The following is a 20,770-nucleotide window of genomic DNA, read 5'->3' on the forward strand; positions in this document are numbered from 1 at the left end:
GCTTTCTGCCATAGGGTGGTATCATCTGCATATTTGTGGTTGTTGATATTTCTCCTGGCAATCTTGATTCCAGCTTGTGCTTCATCCAGCCCGGCATTTTGCATGATGTACTCTGCATAGAAGTTAAATAAGCAGGGTGACAATATACAGTCTTGATGTACTCCTTCCCCAATTTGGAATCAGTCTGTTGTTCCATGTCCAGTTCTAACTGTTGCTTCTTGACCTGCATACAGGTTTCTCAGGAGGCAGGTAGGGTGGTCTGATGTCCCCATCTCTTTAAGAATTTTGCACAGTTTGTTATGATCCATGCAGTCAAAAAGGCTTCAGCGTGGTCAGTGAAACAGAAATAGATGTTTTTCTGGAATTCTTTCACAGATATTTTCTCCCAGTCTGTGGCTTGTCTTCCAGTGCTCTTGCTATTGTCTTCCACAGGGCAGATTTTTTTTTTAATTTTAATGAAGTCCAGCTTTCTTTCTTTCTTTCATGGATCCTGTGTTTAATGTTGTATCTAAGAAGGCATCACCATGCGCAGAGTCATCTAGATTTTCTACCATGTTGTCTTCCAGGAATTTTATAGTTTTACATTTAGGTCTGTGATTCATTTTGAGTTAATTTTTGTGAAAGGTGTAAGGTCTGTGTCCAGATTCATTTTTTACGTGTAGATGTCCGGTTGTTCCAGCACTGTTTGTTCAAGGAGTCTATCTTTGCTCCATTGTAGTGCCTTTACTCCTTTGTCAAAAATCAGTTGATTATATTTGTAGGGATCTATTTCTGGGTCTCTGTTCTCTTCCATTGGTATATTTGTCTACTCTTTTGCGAATACCATATTGTCTTTTTTTCTCTTCCAATTTTATTGAGTTTTATTTGTCTCATAAGTGTAAGTTTGTACCTTCTGATCATCCTAATCCAATTCCTCATTCCATCCCCTTCCTCTGATATCTGACATCTTTTTCTGTGAGTTTGTTTTTGAAGTATAATTGACCTACAACACTATGTTAGTTCTTGTTACACAATGTAGTGATTTGATATTTCTAAATATTTCAAAACGATCGCCATGGTAAGTCTAGTTAAGATATATCACCATACAAGATACTATGTAGTTATGGGCTGTATTCTCCACACCGTACATAGCCTTCTGTATGTGTGTGTGTGTGTGTGTGTGTGTATTTAAGTTACTGATCTCTTAAGTTCAAACTCTTGTTAACAGCCCCACATCACCCCCACCAAGTTTACTGTTTTTAGCATCGTATTTTACATCTTTTTGTTGTGTGTGTCCCTTAACTACTTACTGTGGATATAGATGATTTCATGACTTTTGTCTTTAAACCTTCTTACTATGGCTCATTTACTAACTTTACTGTATGTTTATCTTCACTAGTGAGATTGTTCCTTTTCATAATTTTCATGTTTCTATTTGTGGTCTTTTCTTTTTCACTTAGAAATGTCCCTTTAGCATTTCTTACAAAGCTGGTTTAGTGGTGCTAAACTCTTTTAGTTTTTGCTTGTCTTTAAAACTTTTGATCTCTTCATAAAATCTGAACACAAGCTTTACCAAGTCATAAATCTTTACCTACTTGGTTGTAAGTTTATCCCTTTTGTCACTTAAAGTGTATCATGCCACTCCCTCCTGGCCTGCAGGGTTTCTACTGCAAGGTCCTTTGTGGGAGTTCCATTGTACACAACTTGCTGCTTTTTCCTTTGCTGCATTAAACATTCTCTCTCTCTAATTTTTATGTCTTGGTGTGATGCTCTTTGGGTTGATCCTGTTGGGGACTTCCTGTGCTTCCTGGACCTGGATGTCTGTATCCTTCCTCAGGTTAGGGAGGTTTCCAGCTGTTGTGTCTTCAAGTATGTTTTCTGCCCTCTCTCTCTCTTCTTCTGGGACCCTTGTAATTCGAATGTTAATAAGCTTGATGTTGTATCACAGGTCTCTTAAGCTGTCCTCATTTTTTTTTTATTCTTTCTTTTGTTCAGCCTGAGTGATTTCAGTTATTTGTCTTCCAGCTCACTAATCTGTTCCTCTGTACCATTTAATATACTGTTGATTCCTTGTAGTGTATTTTTCATTTCAGCTCCTGTGTTCTTCATCTCTGTTTGGTTTTTCTTTATCTTTCTAAACTTTCTGTGAGAAACTTATGTTCATTCAATCTTCTCCCAAATTCTCTGAACACTTTTACAGTCGTTACCTGGAACTCTCTATAGGGTAGCTTGCCTATTTCCGTTCACTCAGTTCTTCTTTGTCCCAACAGCACAGCCCCACTTGGTCACCAGAACTCTAGGGGTGCCTGCTACATGGGCTGTGTGGGTCCTACTGTTACGAGCATCTGATAGGTATGGCTGGCCCGCGTTCCAGTCAGTTGCCAGGCACTGACTTGTGTGGAGGATGCTGGCTGCTGGTGAGCAGGGTTGAGCAGCAAGGCTGGTGACTGTCCTGGAGCTAGTGCTGGCACACTGGTGGTTTGCACTGGTTTCTGGAGTGTTCCAGATACACTGGCCTGCAGGTGGGTGGGCCAGTTCCAGCATAGCTAGAGTCTGGGGTGTCCCAAAAGTGGTGTTGGCCAACTAGCGAGACTGGCTAGATCCTGGGGCGTCTGGCTGAGGGGCCCAAGGGGTCTTGGAGTTGTTATCAGCCAGCTGGCAGGCAGGGTTGGGTCCTGGGGTCTCTAGCTGCAAGGCCAGGGGGTTCCAGAGCTGGTGTTTGCCTGCTGGTGGGTGAGGCAGAGGCCTAAGGGATTCTAGGGCTAATGCTTGTTCCCTGGTGGGCAGAGCTGGGGGTCCCAGAGTTTGTGTTTCTCCTCTCTGGTAGTGGAGTAGGAGAATTTACAGATGAGGCATGTCTTGGGCAGCTGCGTGACAAGGAGATTTCCGTACATCCGCCATCTTTTTTTTACCCTAAATAACTATCATCTTGGTAGTACTGAGTCTTCCTATCCATGAATATAGAATATTTTTTGTAGTTCTTGATTTCATTCATCAGAGTTTTGTGATTTTCCTCATATAGATTTTATATCTATTTTGTTAGATATATGCCTAAGTATTTCAGTTTGGGGTGTTGATATAATGGTATTGCATTTTCAGTTTCAGATTCCACTTGTTCACTGTCAGTATGTAGGATAACAATTAATTTTTGTATGTTGACTTTGTGTCTTGCAGCCTTACTGTAGTCACGTATTAGTTCCAGGATTTTTTTTTTTTTTTTTTTGCTGATTTTTTTTGGATTTTCTACATAGATGATTGTGTCATCTATGAACAAAGACAGTTTTATGTCTTCCTTCCCAATCTGTATACTTTTTATTTCTTTTTCCTGTATTATTGCATTAGCAAGGCCTTCCAGTATATTATTGCAAAGGAGTGATAAAGGGGAACATTGATGACTTGTACCTGATCTTTGTGGGAAAGCTTAGAATTTCTCACCATGAAATATGATGTTAGCTGTGAGTTTTTGTAGATACTCTTTATAAGGTTGACACAAAGTTCTTCTCTATTCCTAGTTTCCTGAGAGTTTTTATCATGAATAAGTATTAGTATTTGTTATATGCCTTTTTTGCATCTATTGATATGATCATATGATTTTTCTTTTTTAGTCCATCAGTTGATTTTTTAATGATATTAATACCTCAGGTAGTACTCCGCATCGTTGTGGAGTAGAATTCTATTTATACTGCTTCAGATTTGATTTGCTAAGCAAGTTACATTTGACCTGAAGCATGAATTATCTGAATGAGGCAAGGTTCGGAAGGCCATTGTAGAGACGAAGACCTTCGAGAGCAAAAGTCTGGCCTTTGCAAGGGGCAGAAAGGCCAGTGTGTGAGACGTGGTGAGCACAAGGGAGAGCTGTAGAAGCTGCGGTGTGAGAAGCAGACGAAGGTTTGTATTGTAGAGCCTTGTAGGTGCCATAATGAATAGTTTGCAGTTTATTCTAATTGTAATAGGAAGCGGTTGGGGATTTTAACTAGGTGAAATTTACATTGTTTTAAAAGATCACTCTGGTTATGTTTAGAAAGCCCTGAAGGAATGCAATGGAGGCAGAAGGGCAGGTGGCTCAGATTCGGGTTGCAGCAGAGCAGATGGGATGATGATAGTGCCAGCAGGACAGGCTAATAGAATGTGTGTGATAAACGTGAGAGGGAAGGGGGGGGATTAAATTCAGCTTCATGGTCTCAGCAACTCAGTGGCTAGTGATGTCATATACTAAGATGGGAAGTAGATTGGGGGGTGGGGCATTAAGGATGGAAAAGTTCTGGATGTGTTAAATGTGAGTTGCCCACAACACATCGTTTCCTCCTGGCTGGAGATACAATTTGGGTGTCAGTCACAGTATATGTGATTTTAAAACTTAGTTGGAAAAATTTAATGTTATGTATTCTGATGCTCACAAAGTTAATATATACATTTAAGGCAACTCCACTAAACATCGTAGCAGATTTTCTGTGAGGTATGAGAATTAGATATAAAGTTATTTAAAATTTTATGTGGAAGAATAAATCGATAAGAACAGACAAGCAGAATTAAAAAATAAAAAAGGTATAATAAAAGAATAGTGAGGGGAGGAGTGTTAATAGATACTAGAACATACTAAAAGAATCACTCTAATAAATAGAATATGATTTTTCATGGGAATAGACAAAAAGTTCTGTGGGACATCATTGAGAATACAGATACAGGTATGACTGTATATAGACATTTAGTATATATTTAATATCAAAAAGAAATAATATATTTTACAAATAATGCTAGCTCAACTAGAATAAAGTTGGGATAAAACTGAATTGAATTCTTTCTTATGCCACATATAAAAATAAATTCCTGATGGATTAAAGACATGAGTGAAAACAGTGTTCCCTCTCAGTATCTCTTCAGTCAACAACTTAACCATGATGGCCCTTCAAATGTTATACCGCTTTTGGCATAAATGGACTAACAGAGATAATACTTCAATATTATGGCATCAGGCAGAACACCATTTGCTTGACACTCTTGTTTTCAGTCAGAGAGGGCATGATGTATAAAAGATTTGAATCGTGCATCTTATTTGGATGAACCTAAAATATTTTGCCTTGCATACACCCATCAAAGAAGGATGGAGTATTTTCTACATATTTTCAATCTGTCATACACATGTATTATTTCTACATTTTGAAATGTTCTGATTTCTTTCTGTGTTTATCTAAAGGTGCTTTCTGGGCAATTTGTGTTTTTTTTAACTTTTTTTTTTGGAGTGTAGTTGATTAACAGTGTTGTGTTAGTTTCAGGTTTACAACAAAGTGACTCAGTTGTTGGGTTGGCCAAAAAGTTCAATGCGTAGAAAACCCCAGACAGCTTTTTGGCCAACCCAATATATACATATATGTGTATCCATTCTTTTTCAAATTCTTTTCCCATTTAGGTTATTACAAAATATTGAGCATAGTTCCCTGTGTAAGTCCTTGCTGGTTATCCATTTAAAATTTGTGTACAATCCCAAACTCCCTAACTATCCTTTCCTTCCCCTTCCCCCTGGTAACCATAAATTCATTCTCTAAGTCTGTGACTCTGTTTCTTTTCTGTAAATAAGTTCATTTGTATAATTTCTGTTTAGATTCTGCATTATGAGTAATATTGTATGATCTTTCTCTGTCGGACTTACTTAGTATCTCTAGGTCCATCCTGTGCGTTCGTGTGGGCTTCACTTCAGTTGTGTCCGACTTTGTGACCCATGGGCTATACAGTCCACGGCACTCTCCAGGTCAGAATCCTGGAGTGGGTGGCTGACTCAGTATGTGTAAACAGAGACAGATAGAGACAGATGGGCACCATGTCTTCTTTATCCATTTCTCTGTCAGTGGACATTTAGGTTGCTTCCATGACTTGGCTGTTGTAAACAGTCTGCAGTGAACATTTGGGTGCATGTATGCTCTCAGACTGTCTTTCTGGATATATGCCTGTGAGTGGGATTGCAGGATTGTTTGGTGGCTCTATTTTTTAGTTTTTTTAAACAGTAGTACTGTTCTTCGCAGTGGCTGTACCAGTTAACATTCTCACTAACAGTATAAGAGGATTCTCTTCTCTCCATACCCTCTCTAGCATTTATTGTTTGTAGGTTTTTTAATGATGGCCATTTTGACTAGTGTCCAGTTCAGTTCAGCTCAGTCGCTCAGTCGTGTCCGACTCTTTGCAACCCCACAAATCACAGCACGCCAGGCCTCCCTGTCCATCACCAACTCCCGGAGTTCACTCAAACTCATGTCCATCCAGTCGGTGATGCCATACAGCCATCTCATTCTCTGTCGTCCCCTTCTCCTCCCACCCCCAATCCCTCCTAGCATCAGAGTCTTTTCCAGTGAGTCAACTCGTCACATGAGGTGGCCAAAGTATTGGAGTTTCAGCTTTAGCATCAGTCCTTCCAGTGAACAACCAGGACTGATCTCCTTTAGAATGGACTGGTTGGATCTCCTTGCAGTCCAAGGGACTCTCAAGAGTCTTCTCCAGCACCACAGTTCAAAAGCATCAATTCTTCGGCGATCAGCTTTCTTCACAGTCCAACTCTCACATCCATACATGACCACGGGAAAAACCATAGCCTTGACTAGACGGACCTTGGTTGGCAAAGTAATGTCTCTGCTTTTTAATATGCTATCTAGGTTGGTCATAACTTTCCTTCCAAGGAGTAAGCGTCTTTTAATTTCCTGGCTGCAGTCAGCATCTGCAGTGATTTTGGAGCCCCCCAAAAATAAAGTCTGACACTGTTGCCACCCTTTCCCCATCTATTTCCCATGAAGTGATGGGACCAGATGCCATGATCTTTGTTTTCTGAATGTTGAGCTTCAAGCCAAACTTTGCACTCTCGTCTTTCACTTTCATCAAGAGGCTTTTGAGTTCCTCTTCACTTTCTGCCATAAGGGTGGTGTCATCTGCATATCTGAGGTTATTGATATTTCTCCCAGCAATCTTGATTCCATCTTGGGCTTCTTCCAGCCCAGCGTTCCTCATGATGTACTCTGCATATAAGTTAAATAAGGTGATATCTATTGTATAAAAGTTTTGATTTTCATTTCTCTAATAATTAGAGATGTTGAACATCTTTTCACGTGTCTCTTGGCCATCTGTACGCCTGCTTGGAGAAATGTCTGTTTAGGTCTTCGGCCCTTTGCTTTTGATTGGGTTGTTTGTTTTGATGGTATTAAGCCACATGAGCTGTTTGTAAATTTTGGAGACTAGTCCCTTGTTGGTCACATCATTTGCAAATATTTTCTCCTATTTTGTGGGCTGTCTTTTTGTTTTCTTTATGGTTTACTTTGCTGTACAAAAGCTTTTGAATTTAGTTAGGTCCCATTTTTTTATTAGTTTTTATTTCCCTTATAGATAGTGCTGTGATTTATGGAAGAGAGTGTTCAGCCTGTGTTTTCCTCTAAGAGTGTTACAGTGTCCAGTCTCACATTTAGGTTGTTAATCCATTTTGAACTTATTTTTGTGATGATGTTAAAGAATGTTCTAATTTCATTGTTTTAATGTAGCTGCCCAGTTTTCCCAGCACCATTTATTGAAGAGATTCTCCATCATTGTATAGTCTTGCCTCCTTTGTTGATTAACTTACTGTAGATATGTTATTTCTGGGCTTTCAATACTGTTCCGTTCACCTGTATTTATGTTTTTGTGCCAGTACCATACTGTTGATGACTGTAACTTTATAATAAAGTCTGAAGTCAGGGAGCTTGATTCCTCCAGCTCTGTTTCTCTTTCTCAAGATTGTTTTGGCTCTTTGGGGTCTTTTGTGTCTTCATATAAAGTTTATTTTTTTTAGTTCTAGTTCTCTGAAAAATAGCATTGGTAGTTTGATAGGGATTGCATTGAACCTGTAGATTGCCTTGTGTAGTGTAGTCATTTAGTATTCACATCTAAGAACATGCTATCTATCTGTGTCATCTTCAATTTTTTTTCTATCAGAGTCTTATAGCTTTTGGAGCACAGGTCTTTTGTCTCTTTATATACATTTATTCCTGGGTATTTTATTCTTTTTAAGAAACATTTATTTATTTATTTATGATTGTGTCGGGTCTTAGCTGTGGCACGTGAGACCTTTCATTGCGGTGTGCAGGCTGCTCTGATTGTGCCGCGCAGGCTTTGCGGCGCCCGGGCTCCGTGGTTTGTGGCCTGCAGGCTCTCGTTGACGTGCCCGGGTTTCACAGTTGTGGTGCTAGTGTGTGGGTCTCAGTCCCCACGGAGGTCAAGCCCACGTCCTCCGCACTGGCAGGTGGACTCTCAACCACTGGGCACCAGGAAGTCCCAAAGAGGTTGTATTTCTGTCAAATGTTTTTTCTGCATCTAATGAAATGAATGTGTATGGGAGTTTGGGTGTCCTTTATTGATTTATTGATTTTTTATTTATTCATTTATCGATTTACTAGATTGGTTTTAATATGTTGAACAAGACTTCCATCCCTGCTCACATTTCCCTCAGTACTCTCTCACTTAGTATTCCTTGCCTTGATGCCACCGTCCCTGACCATCCAGATGCCCCGACCACCCAGGTGCCCCGACCACCCAGACGCCCCGACCGCCCAGACGCCCCGACCGCCCAGACACCCCGACCGCCCAGACACCCTGACCGCCCAGACGCCCAGCCAGAAACCCAGGCGGCGTCTCAGACTGTTCCCTTTCCCTCACTCACTGCATCGAATCTGCCGATTCTGTTTTTGCCCTCCTAGCTTTTCCCTCTTTCCGTTCATCTGCCACCCTGATGCCGAGAGTGATTTTGTTTCTCCCGAAGGGGAAGCTAATCATCTAAATATACTTGTAGGAAAATTTATGAAGTAGAAATTTATATTCATTCTCTGCCTTCTGCTGATGTATGTAAAGCACTGTCAACTGTTTGACCCTTGTCTTATCTTTAAAGACTTATAGACTACTTTCTGTGAATTATGAGTGACTTTTCTGTTTTTTAAGATGGGGTTTGTAATTTAATGTTAATGTTATCATAGGGGTTGCTACTAAATGTATTTTTGAACACTGAGAGTTGGTCTGACTTTTATACAGTAAAACAGTAAATGGGAGAGAAAGCTTAAAAGAAGGTTAATACTAAATGAGAAAATGGTGGGTGGTAGGGTTGATAACTAATTCATTTCTGTGGTTCAGTTGACTACTTGTGAGAATTCTTTTTTTTTTTTGAGTTTACACACACTGCATCATATAACAGGATTATAAAGCCTGTCATAACTGCTTATCACATGTACCATTGAAGTAGTAACTCTTAGCATGGGTTTTTTTGGACGTTATTTTAAATCCAAATTATTTTAAGTAGATAAATAATGAAAGTCTGATTTTCACATTGATATAACAGCTCTGTAAACAGTTTTAAATCTGTTTATTTATGATTTACTTTGCAGCCTCGCATTGCATCCTGAACGAGCACTGGTAGCAACAGGACAAGTTGGGAAAGAGCCTTATATCTGTATTTGGGATTCGTATACTGTGCAGACCGTATCAGTTCTGAAGGACGCTCATACACATGGTATAGCTTGCTTAGCATTCGACTTAGATGGACAGGTATGTTAACATTTTTTCTCTTTTTCTAAGCTGTGCTTTTAAAATGTGTATTATAATAAATTATTGTAAACCTGTAGATATTAAATTGGAAAGCAATTGACAAAAAGCATTTGTTCAAGGTGGATGTGGGTAGATGGAATGGGTGGTAGATATATATAAGAAAAATAAGAATAATGAATTTTTATTTCATTGTATGAAGAACTTTTCAGCTGAATTAATTAGTATTATAAAGGTCTAAGTGATTCTGAGTCAGTGGAACATTACCTGCTTGTTCTAGAAAATTTTACATATGACTCTTTTCCAGATATTATAAGAAGATATCTTAGAAAAATTAAAGTTTCTCTAAGTAGAGCTGTAACTATTATAATTTTAGTTATTTAAATAGTTCTATTAAAATTTTATTTTTATTTGAAAACAATGAGGTAGTTCTTATATGAGCTATTTTATATAAAGTCGACATTCATAGCAAAGATGTAATCATCATTCCACTTACTAATCAGTTCCCAAATTACTGTTTACTTCTAGTGATTTTTAAAACACTAAGCCAACATCTGTTTTGTGGTACTTTCATGGAATTTGTTATACCTAACACTTATTTAAGAAGTGGTAAGAAGTTAGTTTTTGCAGATTTAGTTAATTTATAATCTTTAAAAGTTTTACAGTGAAATTAAACTTTAAAAATAATTTTAACTTTTAGAAGAATTTTTAGTTGTCTGCTTTTTAATTCTTAAAATTAATTTTTTAGATCTATATTTCGCAGAAACACATTACATTTTGCTCTAGTCACTTGGTAGCCAGTAGATATTTTAATATATAACTCTGAGAAACAGCTTCTTTGAGTAGCATAGATTAGTATGACTTTCTGTTAAGAGTCTGGTAAGAGATCTATAAAATCTATAAAGATGTAACTTGAACTTCTCAGTTGCAGAAAAATGTGCTTCTAGGTTTAGAACCACTGGGAAGCAGTGACTGGCAATTCCAGAACCTTAATTCATGTCCTGTTTTGCTATTATTTTCAGTTCCCTTAATGTCCTCATATCAGAATTTAATTTTCCTTCTTGAAAGGAAGAAAATAATATTCACTCCTTACTTTGCAAGAGATTATTTTATGAAACAAACCAACAAAAGTTATTTTTTAAATTATTTTCCAGAAGTATTATGCTATTTAAGATGGTTTAACTATACTTGTATACTTTAAATATAGATTTTTTTTCTTAATTTTAAAATTACCCTTTCTAAATGTATTGCATTGCTGAGGAATTTCTCTTATATAAAATGAGAAATGATGCCAGGAGCTTTTACTAGCTGAAAGCTTTATTTAATTTTGCTTGTTTTAAGTAATTTATAAGAAACATCTTGGGTACATGCATTTTATTATCACAGATCTTCATAAGAACATGTTACTTAAAAATGTAAGCTTATAAAATCATAATAGCTAAAAGTTATTGAGCACATACTAATTGCCAGGCATTGTGCTAAGCTTACATTATCTCATTTAATCCTCACAACAACCCTATGAAATAGATATTATTATTATCTCTATTTTACAGATAAAGAAACTGAGACTTAGAGAGGTTAAATAACTTGCCCCAGGTTACACAGCTAGTAAATGGAGCCAGAGCGGGAACCCAGGTCAGTCATACTCCAAAGCTCATGTTTTAACCCCAATACCCTACTGCCTCCCAAACATGGAACTTAGGAGGTGGTTATTTATATTTCAGGAGGAATTCATTCATCTTAAGTACAGTTGAAACTCATAAGGAACTGTGATCAATTGAAAATTAAGAGTATTTCTGAAATTATGCTAATGAGAAGATGCTTCAGTTAAGAAATTTGAGAACATGTTATTTACTAATATCTATAACTGTTTGTGAAATACCAATTAGGAAATATCTAATTTTTGCATTTTTTACTAGATTTGAAACTGTGAGTGATCAATTAAGATTTATCCAGTGAATGAGTCTTCCTGTTGGTAGTATGCTGAATTTTCTTTTCCTAGCTGGTTTTTTCTAAATGGATTGACTATCCATGCTAATACTGGAAGCCTGTCTTATTGGGAATAATCAGGGCATGAAAAGGCTATATAAATTCACATCAAACAGGGATTAAAATTTCATAGTAAATGAGAGAGAGGAGGTATGAGAAATGCATTAATCCTTTTATCTTGAAAATACAACCATAATCTATAAAAGCACATTCATATATTTAACAAAATCTAAGTTATAGTTAAAACTCTGCTAATTTATAGTATGAACTAAGAATAAAATGTTAATTTTTAACCTGATTTTGTCAGTTTTATGCTGATACAAAGTAAAATGCTTTACTTTGCCTTTTGCCTTTGATTTTTGACACATGACTATGAAGAGAGTCAGTTTTGCAAAAATATTAAAGGAATTCACTGATTATATTCCTAGGACCTTTTAGTAATCTCTTAAAATCTAGACATATCTCAAGTGCCTATTGTATTATTTTTGAGTTTTCATCTCTTCTGTTATTTGCCAGATCCTGATTTCTTAGGGCTGTCTATATGATTTGACCAATGTTTACTCTGTTAAGTCCTAGATATTTTGCACAATTTGTGATTTTTACTTTGTGACATCTGTAGCAACTGGTCCTCACTCAATAAATATTGAAATCACAAGGACCCCCCCACCCAATACTAGACTCTCTTAAGTTTAATTGTCTACTATTTGAATGTGTTTCACACTTGCAGAAACTCGTGGAATGCATCTAGTTGTGCCTATTGAGATGTTTTTCTCATTTGAGTATTTGAGTGTACTAGAACTTTTTAATAAATACAGCTGACCATTGAAAAATGCAGGGGTTAACATGCATATAACTTATAGTTGACCCTCTGTATTCACAATTCCTCTACCTCTGTGGATTCAACCAACCACAGACGTGAAGTACTGTAGTGTTGACTGTTGAAAACACCCAAGTGTAAGTGAAGCCAGGAACTTCAAAGCTTTACTTCTAGTTTAACTAAAGGCACAACCAAGACTTTATTTGGAAATAGGATCAGGAAGGAATTTGGGAAGATGGAGAGGCTTCTTTATCTGCTTTTTTCCCTCCCTGTTACTTCTTTGTTGTCGTTCAGTCACTCAGTCGTGTCCAACTCTCTGAGTCCCCATGAACTGCAGTATGCCAGGCCTCCCTGTCCTTCACCATCTACTAGATCTTGCTCAACTCATATCTATTGAGTCGGTGATGCCATCCAACCATCTCATCCTGTGTCATCCCCTTCTCCTTTTGCCTTCAGTCCTTCCCAGCATCAGGGTCTTTTCCAATGAGTCAGCTCTTCACATCCCATGGCCAAAGTATTGGAGCTTCAGCATCAGTCCTTCCAATGAATATTCAGGACTGATTTCCTTTAGGATTGACTGGTTTGATCTCCATGCAGTCCAAGGGACTCTCAAAGGTCTTCTCCAACATCACAGTTCAAAGGATCAATTCTTCAGCGCTCAGCCTTCTTTATGGTCCAACTCTCACATCCATAAATGACTAACGGAAAAACCATAGCTTTGACTAGACAGACCTTTGTTGGCAAAGTAATGTCTCTGCTTTTTAACATGCTGTCTAGGTTTCTTGTGGCTTTTCTTCCAAGTTGCAAGCGTCTTTAAATTTCATGGCTGCAGTCATCATCTGCAGTGATTTTGGAACCCAAGAAAATAAAGTCTGTCACTGTTTCCATTGTTTCCCCATCTATTTGCCTTGAAGTGATGGGACCAGATGCTATGATCTTAGCTTTTTGAATGTTGAGTTGTAAGCCAACTTTTTCACTCTCCTCTTTCACTTTCATCAAGAGGCTGTTTAGTTCCTCTTCACTTTCTGCCATAAGGGTGGTGTCATCTGCATATCTGAGGTTATTGCTGTTTCTCCCGGCAATCTTGATTCCAGCTTGTTCCTCATCCAGCCTGGCATTTCGCATGATGTACTCTGCATATAAGTTAAATAAGCAGGGTGACAATATACAGCCTTGACATACTTCTTTCCAAATTTGGGACCAGTCCATTGTTCCCTGTCCACTTCTAACTGTTGCTTCCTGACCTGCATACAGATTTCTCAGGAGGTGGGTATGGTGGTCTGGTATTCCCATCTCTTTAAGAATTTTCCAGCTTGTTGTGATCCACACAGTCAAAGGCTTTAGTGTAGTCAGTAAAGCAAAAGTAGATGTTTTTCTGGAACTCTCTTGCTTTTTCTGTGATCCAACAGATGTTGGCAATTTGATATCTGATTCCTCTGCCTTTTCTAAATTCAGCTTGAACATCTGGAAGTTCTCAGTTCACATACTGTTGAAGCCTAGCTTGGAGAATTTCGAGCATTCCTTTGCTATCTTGTGAAATGATTGCAATTGTGCGATAGTTTGAGCATTCTTTGGCATTGCCTTTCTTTGGGATTGGAATGAAAACTGACCTTTTCCAGTCCTGTGTCCACTGCTGAATTTTCCAAATTTGCTGGCATATTGAGTGCAGCAGTTTCACAGCATCATCTTTTAGGATTAGAAATAGCTTATCTGGAATTCCATCACCTCCATTAGCTTTGTTCTTAGTGATGCTTCCTAAGGCCCACTTGACTTCACATTCCAGGATGGCTGGCTCTAGGTGAGTGATCACACAATCATGATTATCTGAGTCATGCAGATCTTATTTGTACAGTTCTTCTGTGTATTCTTCTTAATATCTTCTGCTTCTCTTAGGTCCATACCATTTCTGTCCTTTATTGTGCACTTCTTTGCATGAAATGTTCCCTTGGTATCTCTAATTTTCTTGTAGAGATCTCTAGTCTTTCCCATTCTATTGTTTTCCTCTATTTCTTGCATTGATCACTTTGGAAGGCTTTCTTATCTGTCCTTTCTATTCTTTGGAACTCTGCATTCAGGGGAGTATATCTTTCCTTTTTATCCTTTGCCTTTCACTTCTCTTCTTTTCTCAGCTATATGTAAGACCTCCTCAGACAACCATTTTGCCTTTTTTTGCTGTGCTTTTTCTTGGGGATGGTTTTGATCACCGCCTCCTATATAGTGTTATGAACCTCCATCCATAGTTCTTCAGGTACTCTATCAGATCTGATTCCTTGAATCTATTTGTCACTTCCACTATATAATCATAAGGGATTTGATTTATGAATGGCCTAGTGGTTTTCCCTGCTTTCTTCAATTAAGTCTGAATTTTGCAATAAAGAATTTATGATCTGAGCCACAGTCAGCTCCTGGTCTTGTTTTGCTGACTGTATAGAACTTCTCCATCTTCGACTGTGAAGAATATAATCAGTATGATTTTGATGTTGACCATATGGTGATGTCCATGTGTAGAGTCATCTCTTGTGTTGTTGGAAGAGGGTATTTGCTATGACCGGTGCATTCTCTTGGCAAAACTCTATTAGCCTTTGCTCTGCTTCATATTGTACTCCAAGGCCAACCTTGCCTGTTACTCCAGGTATCTCTTGACTTCCTACTTTTGCATTCCAGTCTCCTGTGATGAAAAGGACATCTTTTTTTGGTGGTAGTTCTGGAAGGTCTTGTAGGTCTACATAGAATCTTTTAACTTCAGCTTCTTCGGCATTAGTGGATTAGACTTGGATTACTGTGATATTGAGTGGTTTGCCTTGTCATTTTTGAGATTGCACACAAGTACTGCATTTTGGACTCTTTTGTTGACTATGAGGGTTACTCCATTTCTTCTAAGGGATTCTTGTCTGCAGTAGTAGATATAAGGCTAAATCACTTCAGTCGTGTCTGACTCTTTGCGACCCCATGGATGATTGCCCGCCTGGCTCCCCTGTCCATGGGATTCTTCAGGCAAGAATACTGGAGTGGGTTGCCATTTCTTTCTTCAAGTAGATACAGTGGTCATCTGACTTAAATTTACCCATTCCAGTCCATTTAGTTCACTGATTCCTGAAATGTCAATGTTCACCCTTGTTCTTAGTTATCTTGAAAGGAGCTGTTCCTCTGTCTGCTTCCTAAATATCAGTGTTCCTATTAATATAGCTTTCTTTCCTTTCACCCCCTCACTTTAGTTATTCTCTTTTGGGATTACTACGTTTATGACTTTAACTCCTGTATCAGTTAACAGTGGCCCCAGCTTCTCTCCACAACTCCATATGATGTGGTGATTTAGTCACTAAGTCATGTACGATTGTTGTGACCCTATGGGCTCTAGCCCGCCAGGCACCTCTGTCTATGGGATTTTCCAGGCAAGAGTACTGGAGTGGGTTGCCATTTCCTTCTGCAACTCCACATAGCCTCCTTGAATGTCATGTAGATAATACCATTTATTACATGTATAAAACTGAATTCTCTTTATTCTAACTCATTAAAAAACAAAACTTATTCTTTCTCCTGTCTCTGGCTACCTCTCTAGTCTTGTCTTCTGCCACTTCCCAGCAGGCAACTCTTCCCTCAGCCACATCACAGTACTTGCTCATTCCTGAAAGCACCATTATCTATCTCATCTTGGTATACTTTGGTCTGAAATACATTTTGTTTTACTTTTCTGCCCAGCTGTCTCTTACTCTGTCTTTTACGATGTGGTTCAAGCATGACTTTCACTGGAAAACTTTATGCACACCTGTGAGGAAGGATGATAAGGTACAAAATTATAGAAATCTAAGAGGTCAGTGTTTGCTTGGTTGTTTCTGCCTTTTCCTCTCTGCTGTTGCTTAATCTGTGGTTCAGTTCAGTTCAGTCGCTCAGTCGTGTCCGACTCTCCGCGACCCCATGAATCACAGCACGCCAGGCCTCCCTGTCCATCACCAACTCCCGGAGTACACTCAAACTCATGTCCACAGAGTCGGTGATGCCATCCAGCCATCTCATTCTCCGTCGTCCCCTTCTCCTCCCGCCCCCAACCTTTCCCAGCATCAGAGTCTTTTCCAGTGAGTCAACTCGTCGCATGAGGTGGCCAAAGTATTGCAGTTTCAGCTTTAGCATCAGTCCTTCCAATGAACACCCAGGATTGATCTCCTTTAGAATGGACTGGTTGGATCTCCTTGCAGTCCAAGGGACTCTCAAGAGTCTTCTCCAACACCACAGTTCAAAAGCATCGATTCTTCGGCGATCAGCTTTCTTCACAGTCCAACACAGTTAGGGAGGTTGATTTTGGCCATGCGTTGAGGTCCTTTAATGGACCGGAACCTGGTCGTCCAGAGTTGACCGATGAGAAAGTAAAGGAGAGAGAAACAGGCTGATCTTCCTTGGTTTATGCAGAAAGCCAGTAAAGCCCCTGGCACGGGGCTTGCTCTGTTCACGAAGGCCTCAGGCACCCTCTCGAGAGGGTCTTAGAACCCGGGCAGGAAAGTGAACACAGAGAGCTTCTGCTGCTGCTGCTAAGTCACTTCAATCGTGTCCAACTCTGTGCGACCCCACAGATGGCAGCCCACCAGGCTCTGCCGTCCCTGGGATTCTCCAGGCAAGAACACTGGGGTGGGCTGCCATTTCCTTCTCCAATGCAGGAAAGTGAAAAGTGAAAGTGAAGTCGCTCAGTTGTGTCCGACTCTTCGCGACCCCATGGACTGCAGCCCACCAGGCTCCTCCTTCCATGGGATTTTCCAGGCAGGAGCACTGGAGTGGGTTGCCATTGCCTTCTCCACAGAGAGCCTCTACGCTCCAGGAATTAGCCTGAAAAAGAGAGATGGAGCAAAGGAGAGAGAGAGAGAAAGCAAGACACCGGGATCAGAGCTCTGATGGAGCAGAGGTGTTTTAACCAACATGGTGTGGGCCTATGTACTGTAGTTATTCTTAGCAAAGATAAAGATTAAAATTCCAGACTTACAAAACAGGTGATCCATATTAAAGAGAGAGAGTTGTAAATAATCACTTTTACCATGTGGTTCATAAAAAGGAAGAGGGTACTTATCACTGTATAGAAAAACTAACGAAGGAAATGCCTGGATTCCTCAGCCCCCGGGAGAGGCTTGCCTCTCCTCTTAATTCCTGAATATTCAGGAACTAATAAGGAACAGAGAATTCCTGACAGATCCAAAACAGCACACAGGAAGCCTCCTGTTATGCTTCCTGACAGCCATGATATGTTTATCAGGGCTACACAGGAAGTGCTCCCAGGTCTACTTCGTTACTGCCTGTACAGAGTGGGCCCTGTTGAGGTACGTGCGTGCTCAGTCACCAGTCGTGGACTGTAGCCCGCCAGACTCCTCTGTCCATGGGGTTTTCCAGGCAAGAGTACTGGGGTGGGTTGCCACTTCCTTCCTTCTCCAGGGCATCGTCCCAACCCAGAGATCGAACCCAAATCTCTGGCATCTCCTGAGTTGGCAGGTGGATTCTTTACCACTGAGCCGCTTGGGAAGCCTGGAGTTTTAAAGCTTACACAGTTGTGGTTCCCTGTGTGTGTGATCAGCTCAGCCAGAGAGAAGAGGCGCTGATGGGATGGCCAGTGCCTTTCTGACTGTTGCTCACTTTACACGTGTCTTGTAAACTTTTTATCTTTACACAGTGTGCCATAGCAAGAGGCAGATATTTTTGTTTTAGCTCAATATATGCAGGTACTCTCTAGTTCCCAAATACTGAGGACTCTTTAGAGGAGCAAGTTGTCTTTTCTACTTCTCCTGTAATTTCTGCTACTGTGACTTGATGGAGAGCCAGATACAAACTGTATTCTGTATCTTTTTATGTAAGTCATTCATTCTCTCCATTTGGGGACTTAAATACTAATCCTGCTTTTCAGAAACTTTCTAACTAGGTCCTTAATGGCATTTCTCATTCAGATGGGTAGAAGGCATGGGTTCTTAAAGTTAGTTATGGGTATGGTAAAAATGATGATGATGATAGCAAACACTTATATAACATTAAGCATAGGCCAAGCGCTCTTCCAACTCATCTGTATGTGTTAATTCTCATATTAACCCTAAGGTTTTATTCTATTATCTTCACTTAAGAGGAACCTAAGGTACCAAGTGGAGAAGGAAATGGCAACCCACTCCAGTGTTCTTGCCTGGAGAATCCCAGGGACTGGGGAGCCTGGGGGGCTTCCGTCTATGGGGTCACACAGTGTCGGACACGACTGAAGTGACTTAGCAGCAGCAGCAAGGTACCAAGAGGCTAAGTAATTGCTCAGATTACTTGCTGTTGGGAATCCAGTCAGGGGCAGAGGTGGGACTGGCGTTTAAACCTGGAGGATCTGTGCTCTGAACCAGAGACTGGCAAAGCTGTCTGTAACAGGTCAGTAAAGATTTCAAACTTGTGAGCACACGGTCTCAGTCGCAGCTACTCGAGCTCCACGTTAGAATGAGGCAGTCATAGGCAGCTCATAAAGGAATAGGTGTGGCTGTGCTGCAGTAAAACTTTATTTATTAAAGCAGGGTGCAAGTCCGAGGGTTGTAATTTTCCTACCCCTGCTTTTAAATTAATGTTTTTCAAAGTATGTGTTGTGAGTTTGTCCTTGTGATTTTTTCATTTAACCCTTCAGTTACTTAGAATTGTATTGATAGTTGCCAGATACTTGGAGAATTTTCTGTGTAACTTTCTGTTATTCTGATTGAATTTTGTCTTTGAAATATGTCAGAGAACATACTGTGTATTTTAATTTTTTAAAATTTATTTAGGTTTATTTTGTAATTCAAAATTTTGTTATCTTTGTGTGGTTTCCTGTGCACTTTTAAAAGTATGTATTCTGCTGTTTCTTTTCTCCCTTATGTTTATTATGCTATTGTTGTCATTTATTTTACATCTTTCATTTTCGTTCATTTTACATGTTTTGTCAACTCTATAATAACTGTTGTTGTGTTTGCTTAAACAGTTTTCAAAGAAAATTAAAAATAAGAAAAGTCTTTTTTATTTACCATTTGGGTACTCTTCATTCATATATGTAAATTAAGTCTCTCTTTGGTATCATTTTCTTTCTGCCTGAAGAAACTTCCATTATCATATCTGATAGTGCAGCTTTGTTGATGATGGATTTTCTCAAAATAAAGTCAAAAAATATTTTATTTTGACCCAAGTTTTGAATATATTTGGTAGGTATATAATTCTGTGTTGACATTTTCTTCCCCTTCAGCACTTTACAGAGGCTCTTAATTGTGATTTGATGTGCATAATGTCAGATGGGAAGCCTAGGGTAATTTTTAAACCTTTGTTTCTACATACCAAAATTGTTTCCCTTTTGTGGCCACTGGTTCAACAGTTTGATGACCGTGTGTGTTAATATGTTTTTTTCTGTGTCTGAGGTTATTCTGCTTGAATCTTGAGTATCTCAGATTTGTGGATTTGTGGTTTTTTTAAATCAAATGTAGGATGTTTTGGCCATTATTTCTTCAGTTTTGTTTTTGTTTTCTTTCATCTTTTATTCTTCTTTTGTTGTCATAATTACCTGTATATTATACCACTTGAAATTTTCTAAAGATGATGAGGCTCTGTTAATTTTTTTCCTTTTTCTTTCTGTGCTTAATTTTATTCATTTCTGTTGCTGTCTTCAAGTTCATTTATCTTTTCTTCATTGTATAAGATGCTGTTAATCCTTTGGAGTGAATTTTCATTTCTGATCATTTAACATTTATATTTACAAGTTCAACATTTTTTTTCTTTTATGTCTTCCATTTCGCTTTTTATTCTTTATATGCTCGTTTTAAAATAATTCTTGAGCATCTTGAATGTTTCCATCTTAACAACCAGTGCCTCCTAATTTTAATCATATGTGTTATACCTGGGTCTGTTTCTAATAATTAATTTTTCTCCTGGTTATTGGTCACATTTTCCTCTTTTTTAACATGTCCAGTAATTTTTTAATTGGATGCTGGACATTGTGTGTATTACATTCTCAATGCTGGATTTTGTTGTATCCCTTTAAAGCATTTTGGACATTGTTCTTATAGGTGGTTAAGTTCCTTGTGAATCACTCTGGTTCTTTTGAAAAGCTTGCTTTCAAGCTTTTTTTGGTCAAGGCTAGAGCAGCTTTTCTCTAGGACTACTAGTTAAACTTCACTAGTCCGATGTGATGCTCCTGGAATCTCTGCTGAATGCACACTGAATTCGAAGATATATCTCCATTCTTGTTGTTGGAAGTCTGAAAAATCCTGACCCTTTGTGATCTCTGGTAATTGTTTGGTTTTCACTTTTCACTTGCACACATTGGAGAAGGAAATGGCAGCCCACTCCAGTGTTCTTGCCTGGAGAATCCCAGGGACGGGGGAGCCTGGTGGGCTTCCGTCTATGGGGTCACACAGAGTCGGACACGACTGAAGTGACTTAGCAGCAGCAGCAGCTCCCAGTAATTGTTCTTTTTTCAGAATGTGTTCT

General features: G+C 39.1%; 1 protein-coding gene across 13 annotated transcripts in view; it reads left to right on the forward strand.

The window, feature by feature from the left end:
• EML5 (EMAP like 5) overlaps positions 1-20,770 on the forward strand; it is a 154,284-nt gene that overhangs the window by 19,535 nt on the left and 113,979 nt on the right. For all 13 annotated transcript variants that reach the window (XR_008687285.2, XM_088839397.1, XM_055436542.2 and 10 more), the window contains exon 2: positions 9,363-9,522. Coding sequence is in view for 12 of the 13 variants with exons in the window: in XM_088839397.1 (XP_088695523.1) it covers positions 9,363-9,522 (160 nt within the window). In the remaining variant the exon portion in view is untranslated. The remainder of the gene's footprint in view (positions 1-9,362; positions 9,523-20,770) is intronic.

This window comes from Moschus berezovskii, chromosome 9 (assembly GCF_049115385.1).
Source record: "Moschus berezovskii isolate FMDL1 chromosome 9, NW_MosBer_1.0, whole genome shotgun sequence".
Classification (NCBI taxonomy): domain Eukaryota; kingdom Metazoa; phylum Chordata; class Mammalia; order Artiodactyla; family Moschidae; genus Moschus; species Moschus berezovskii.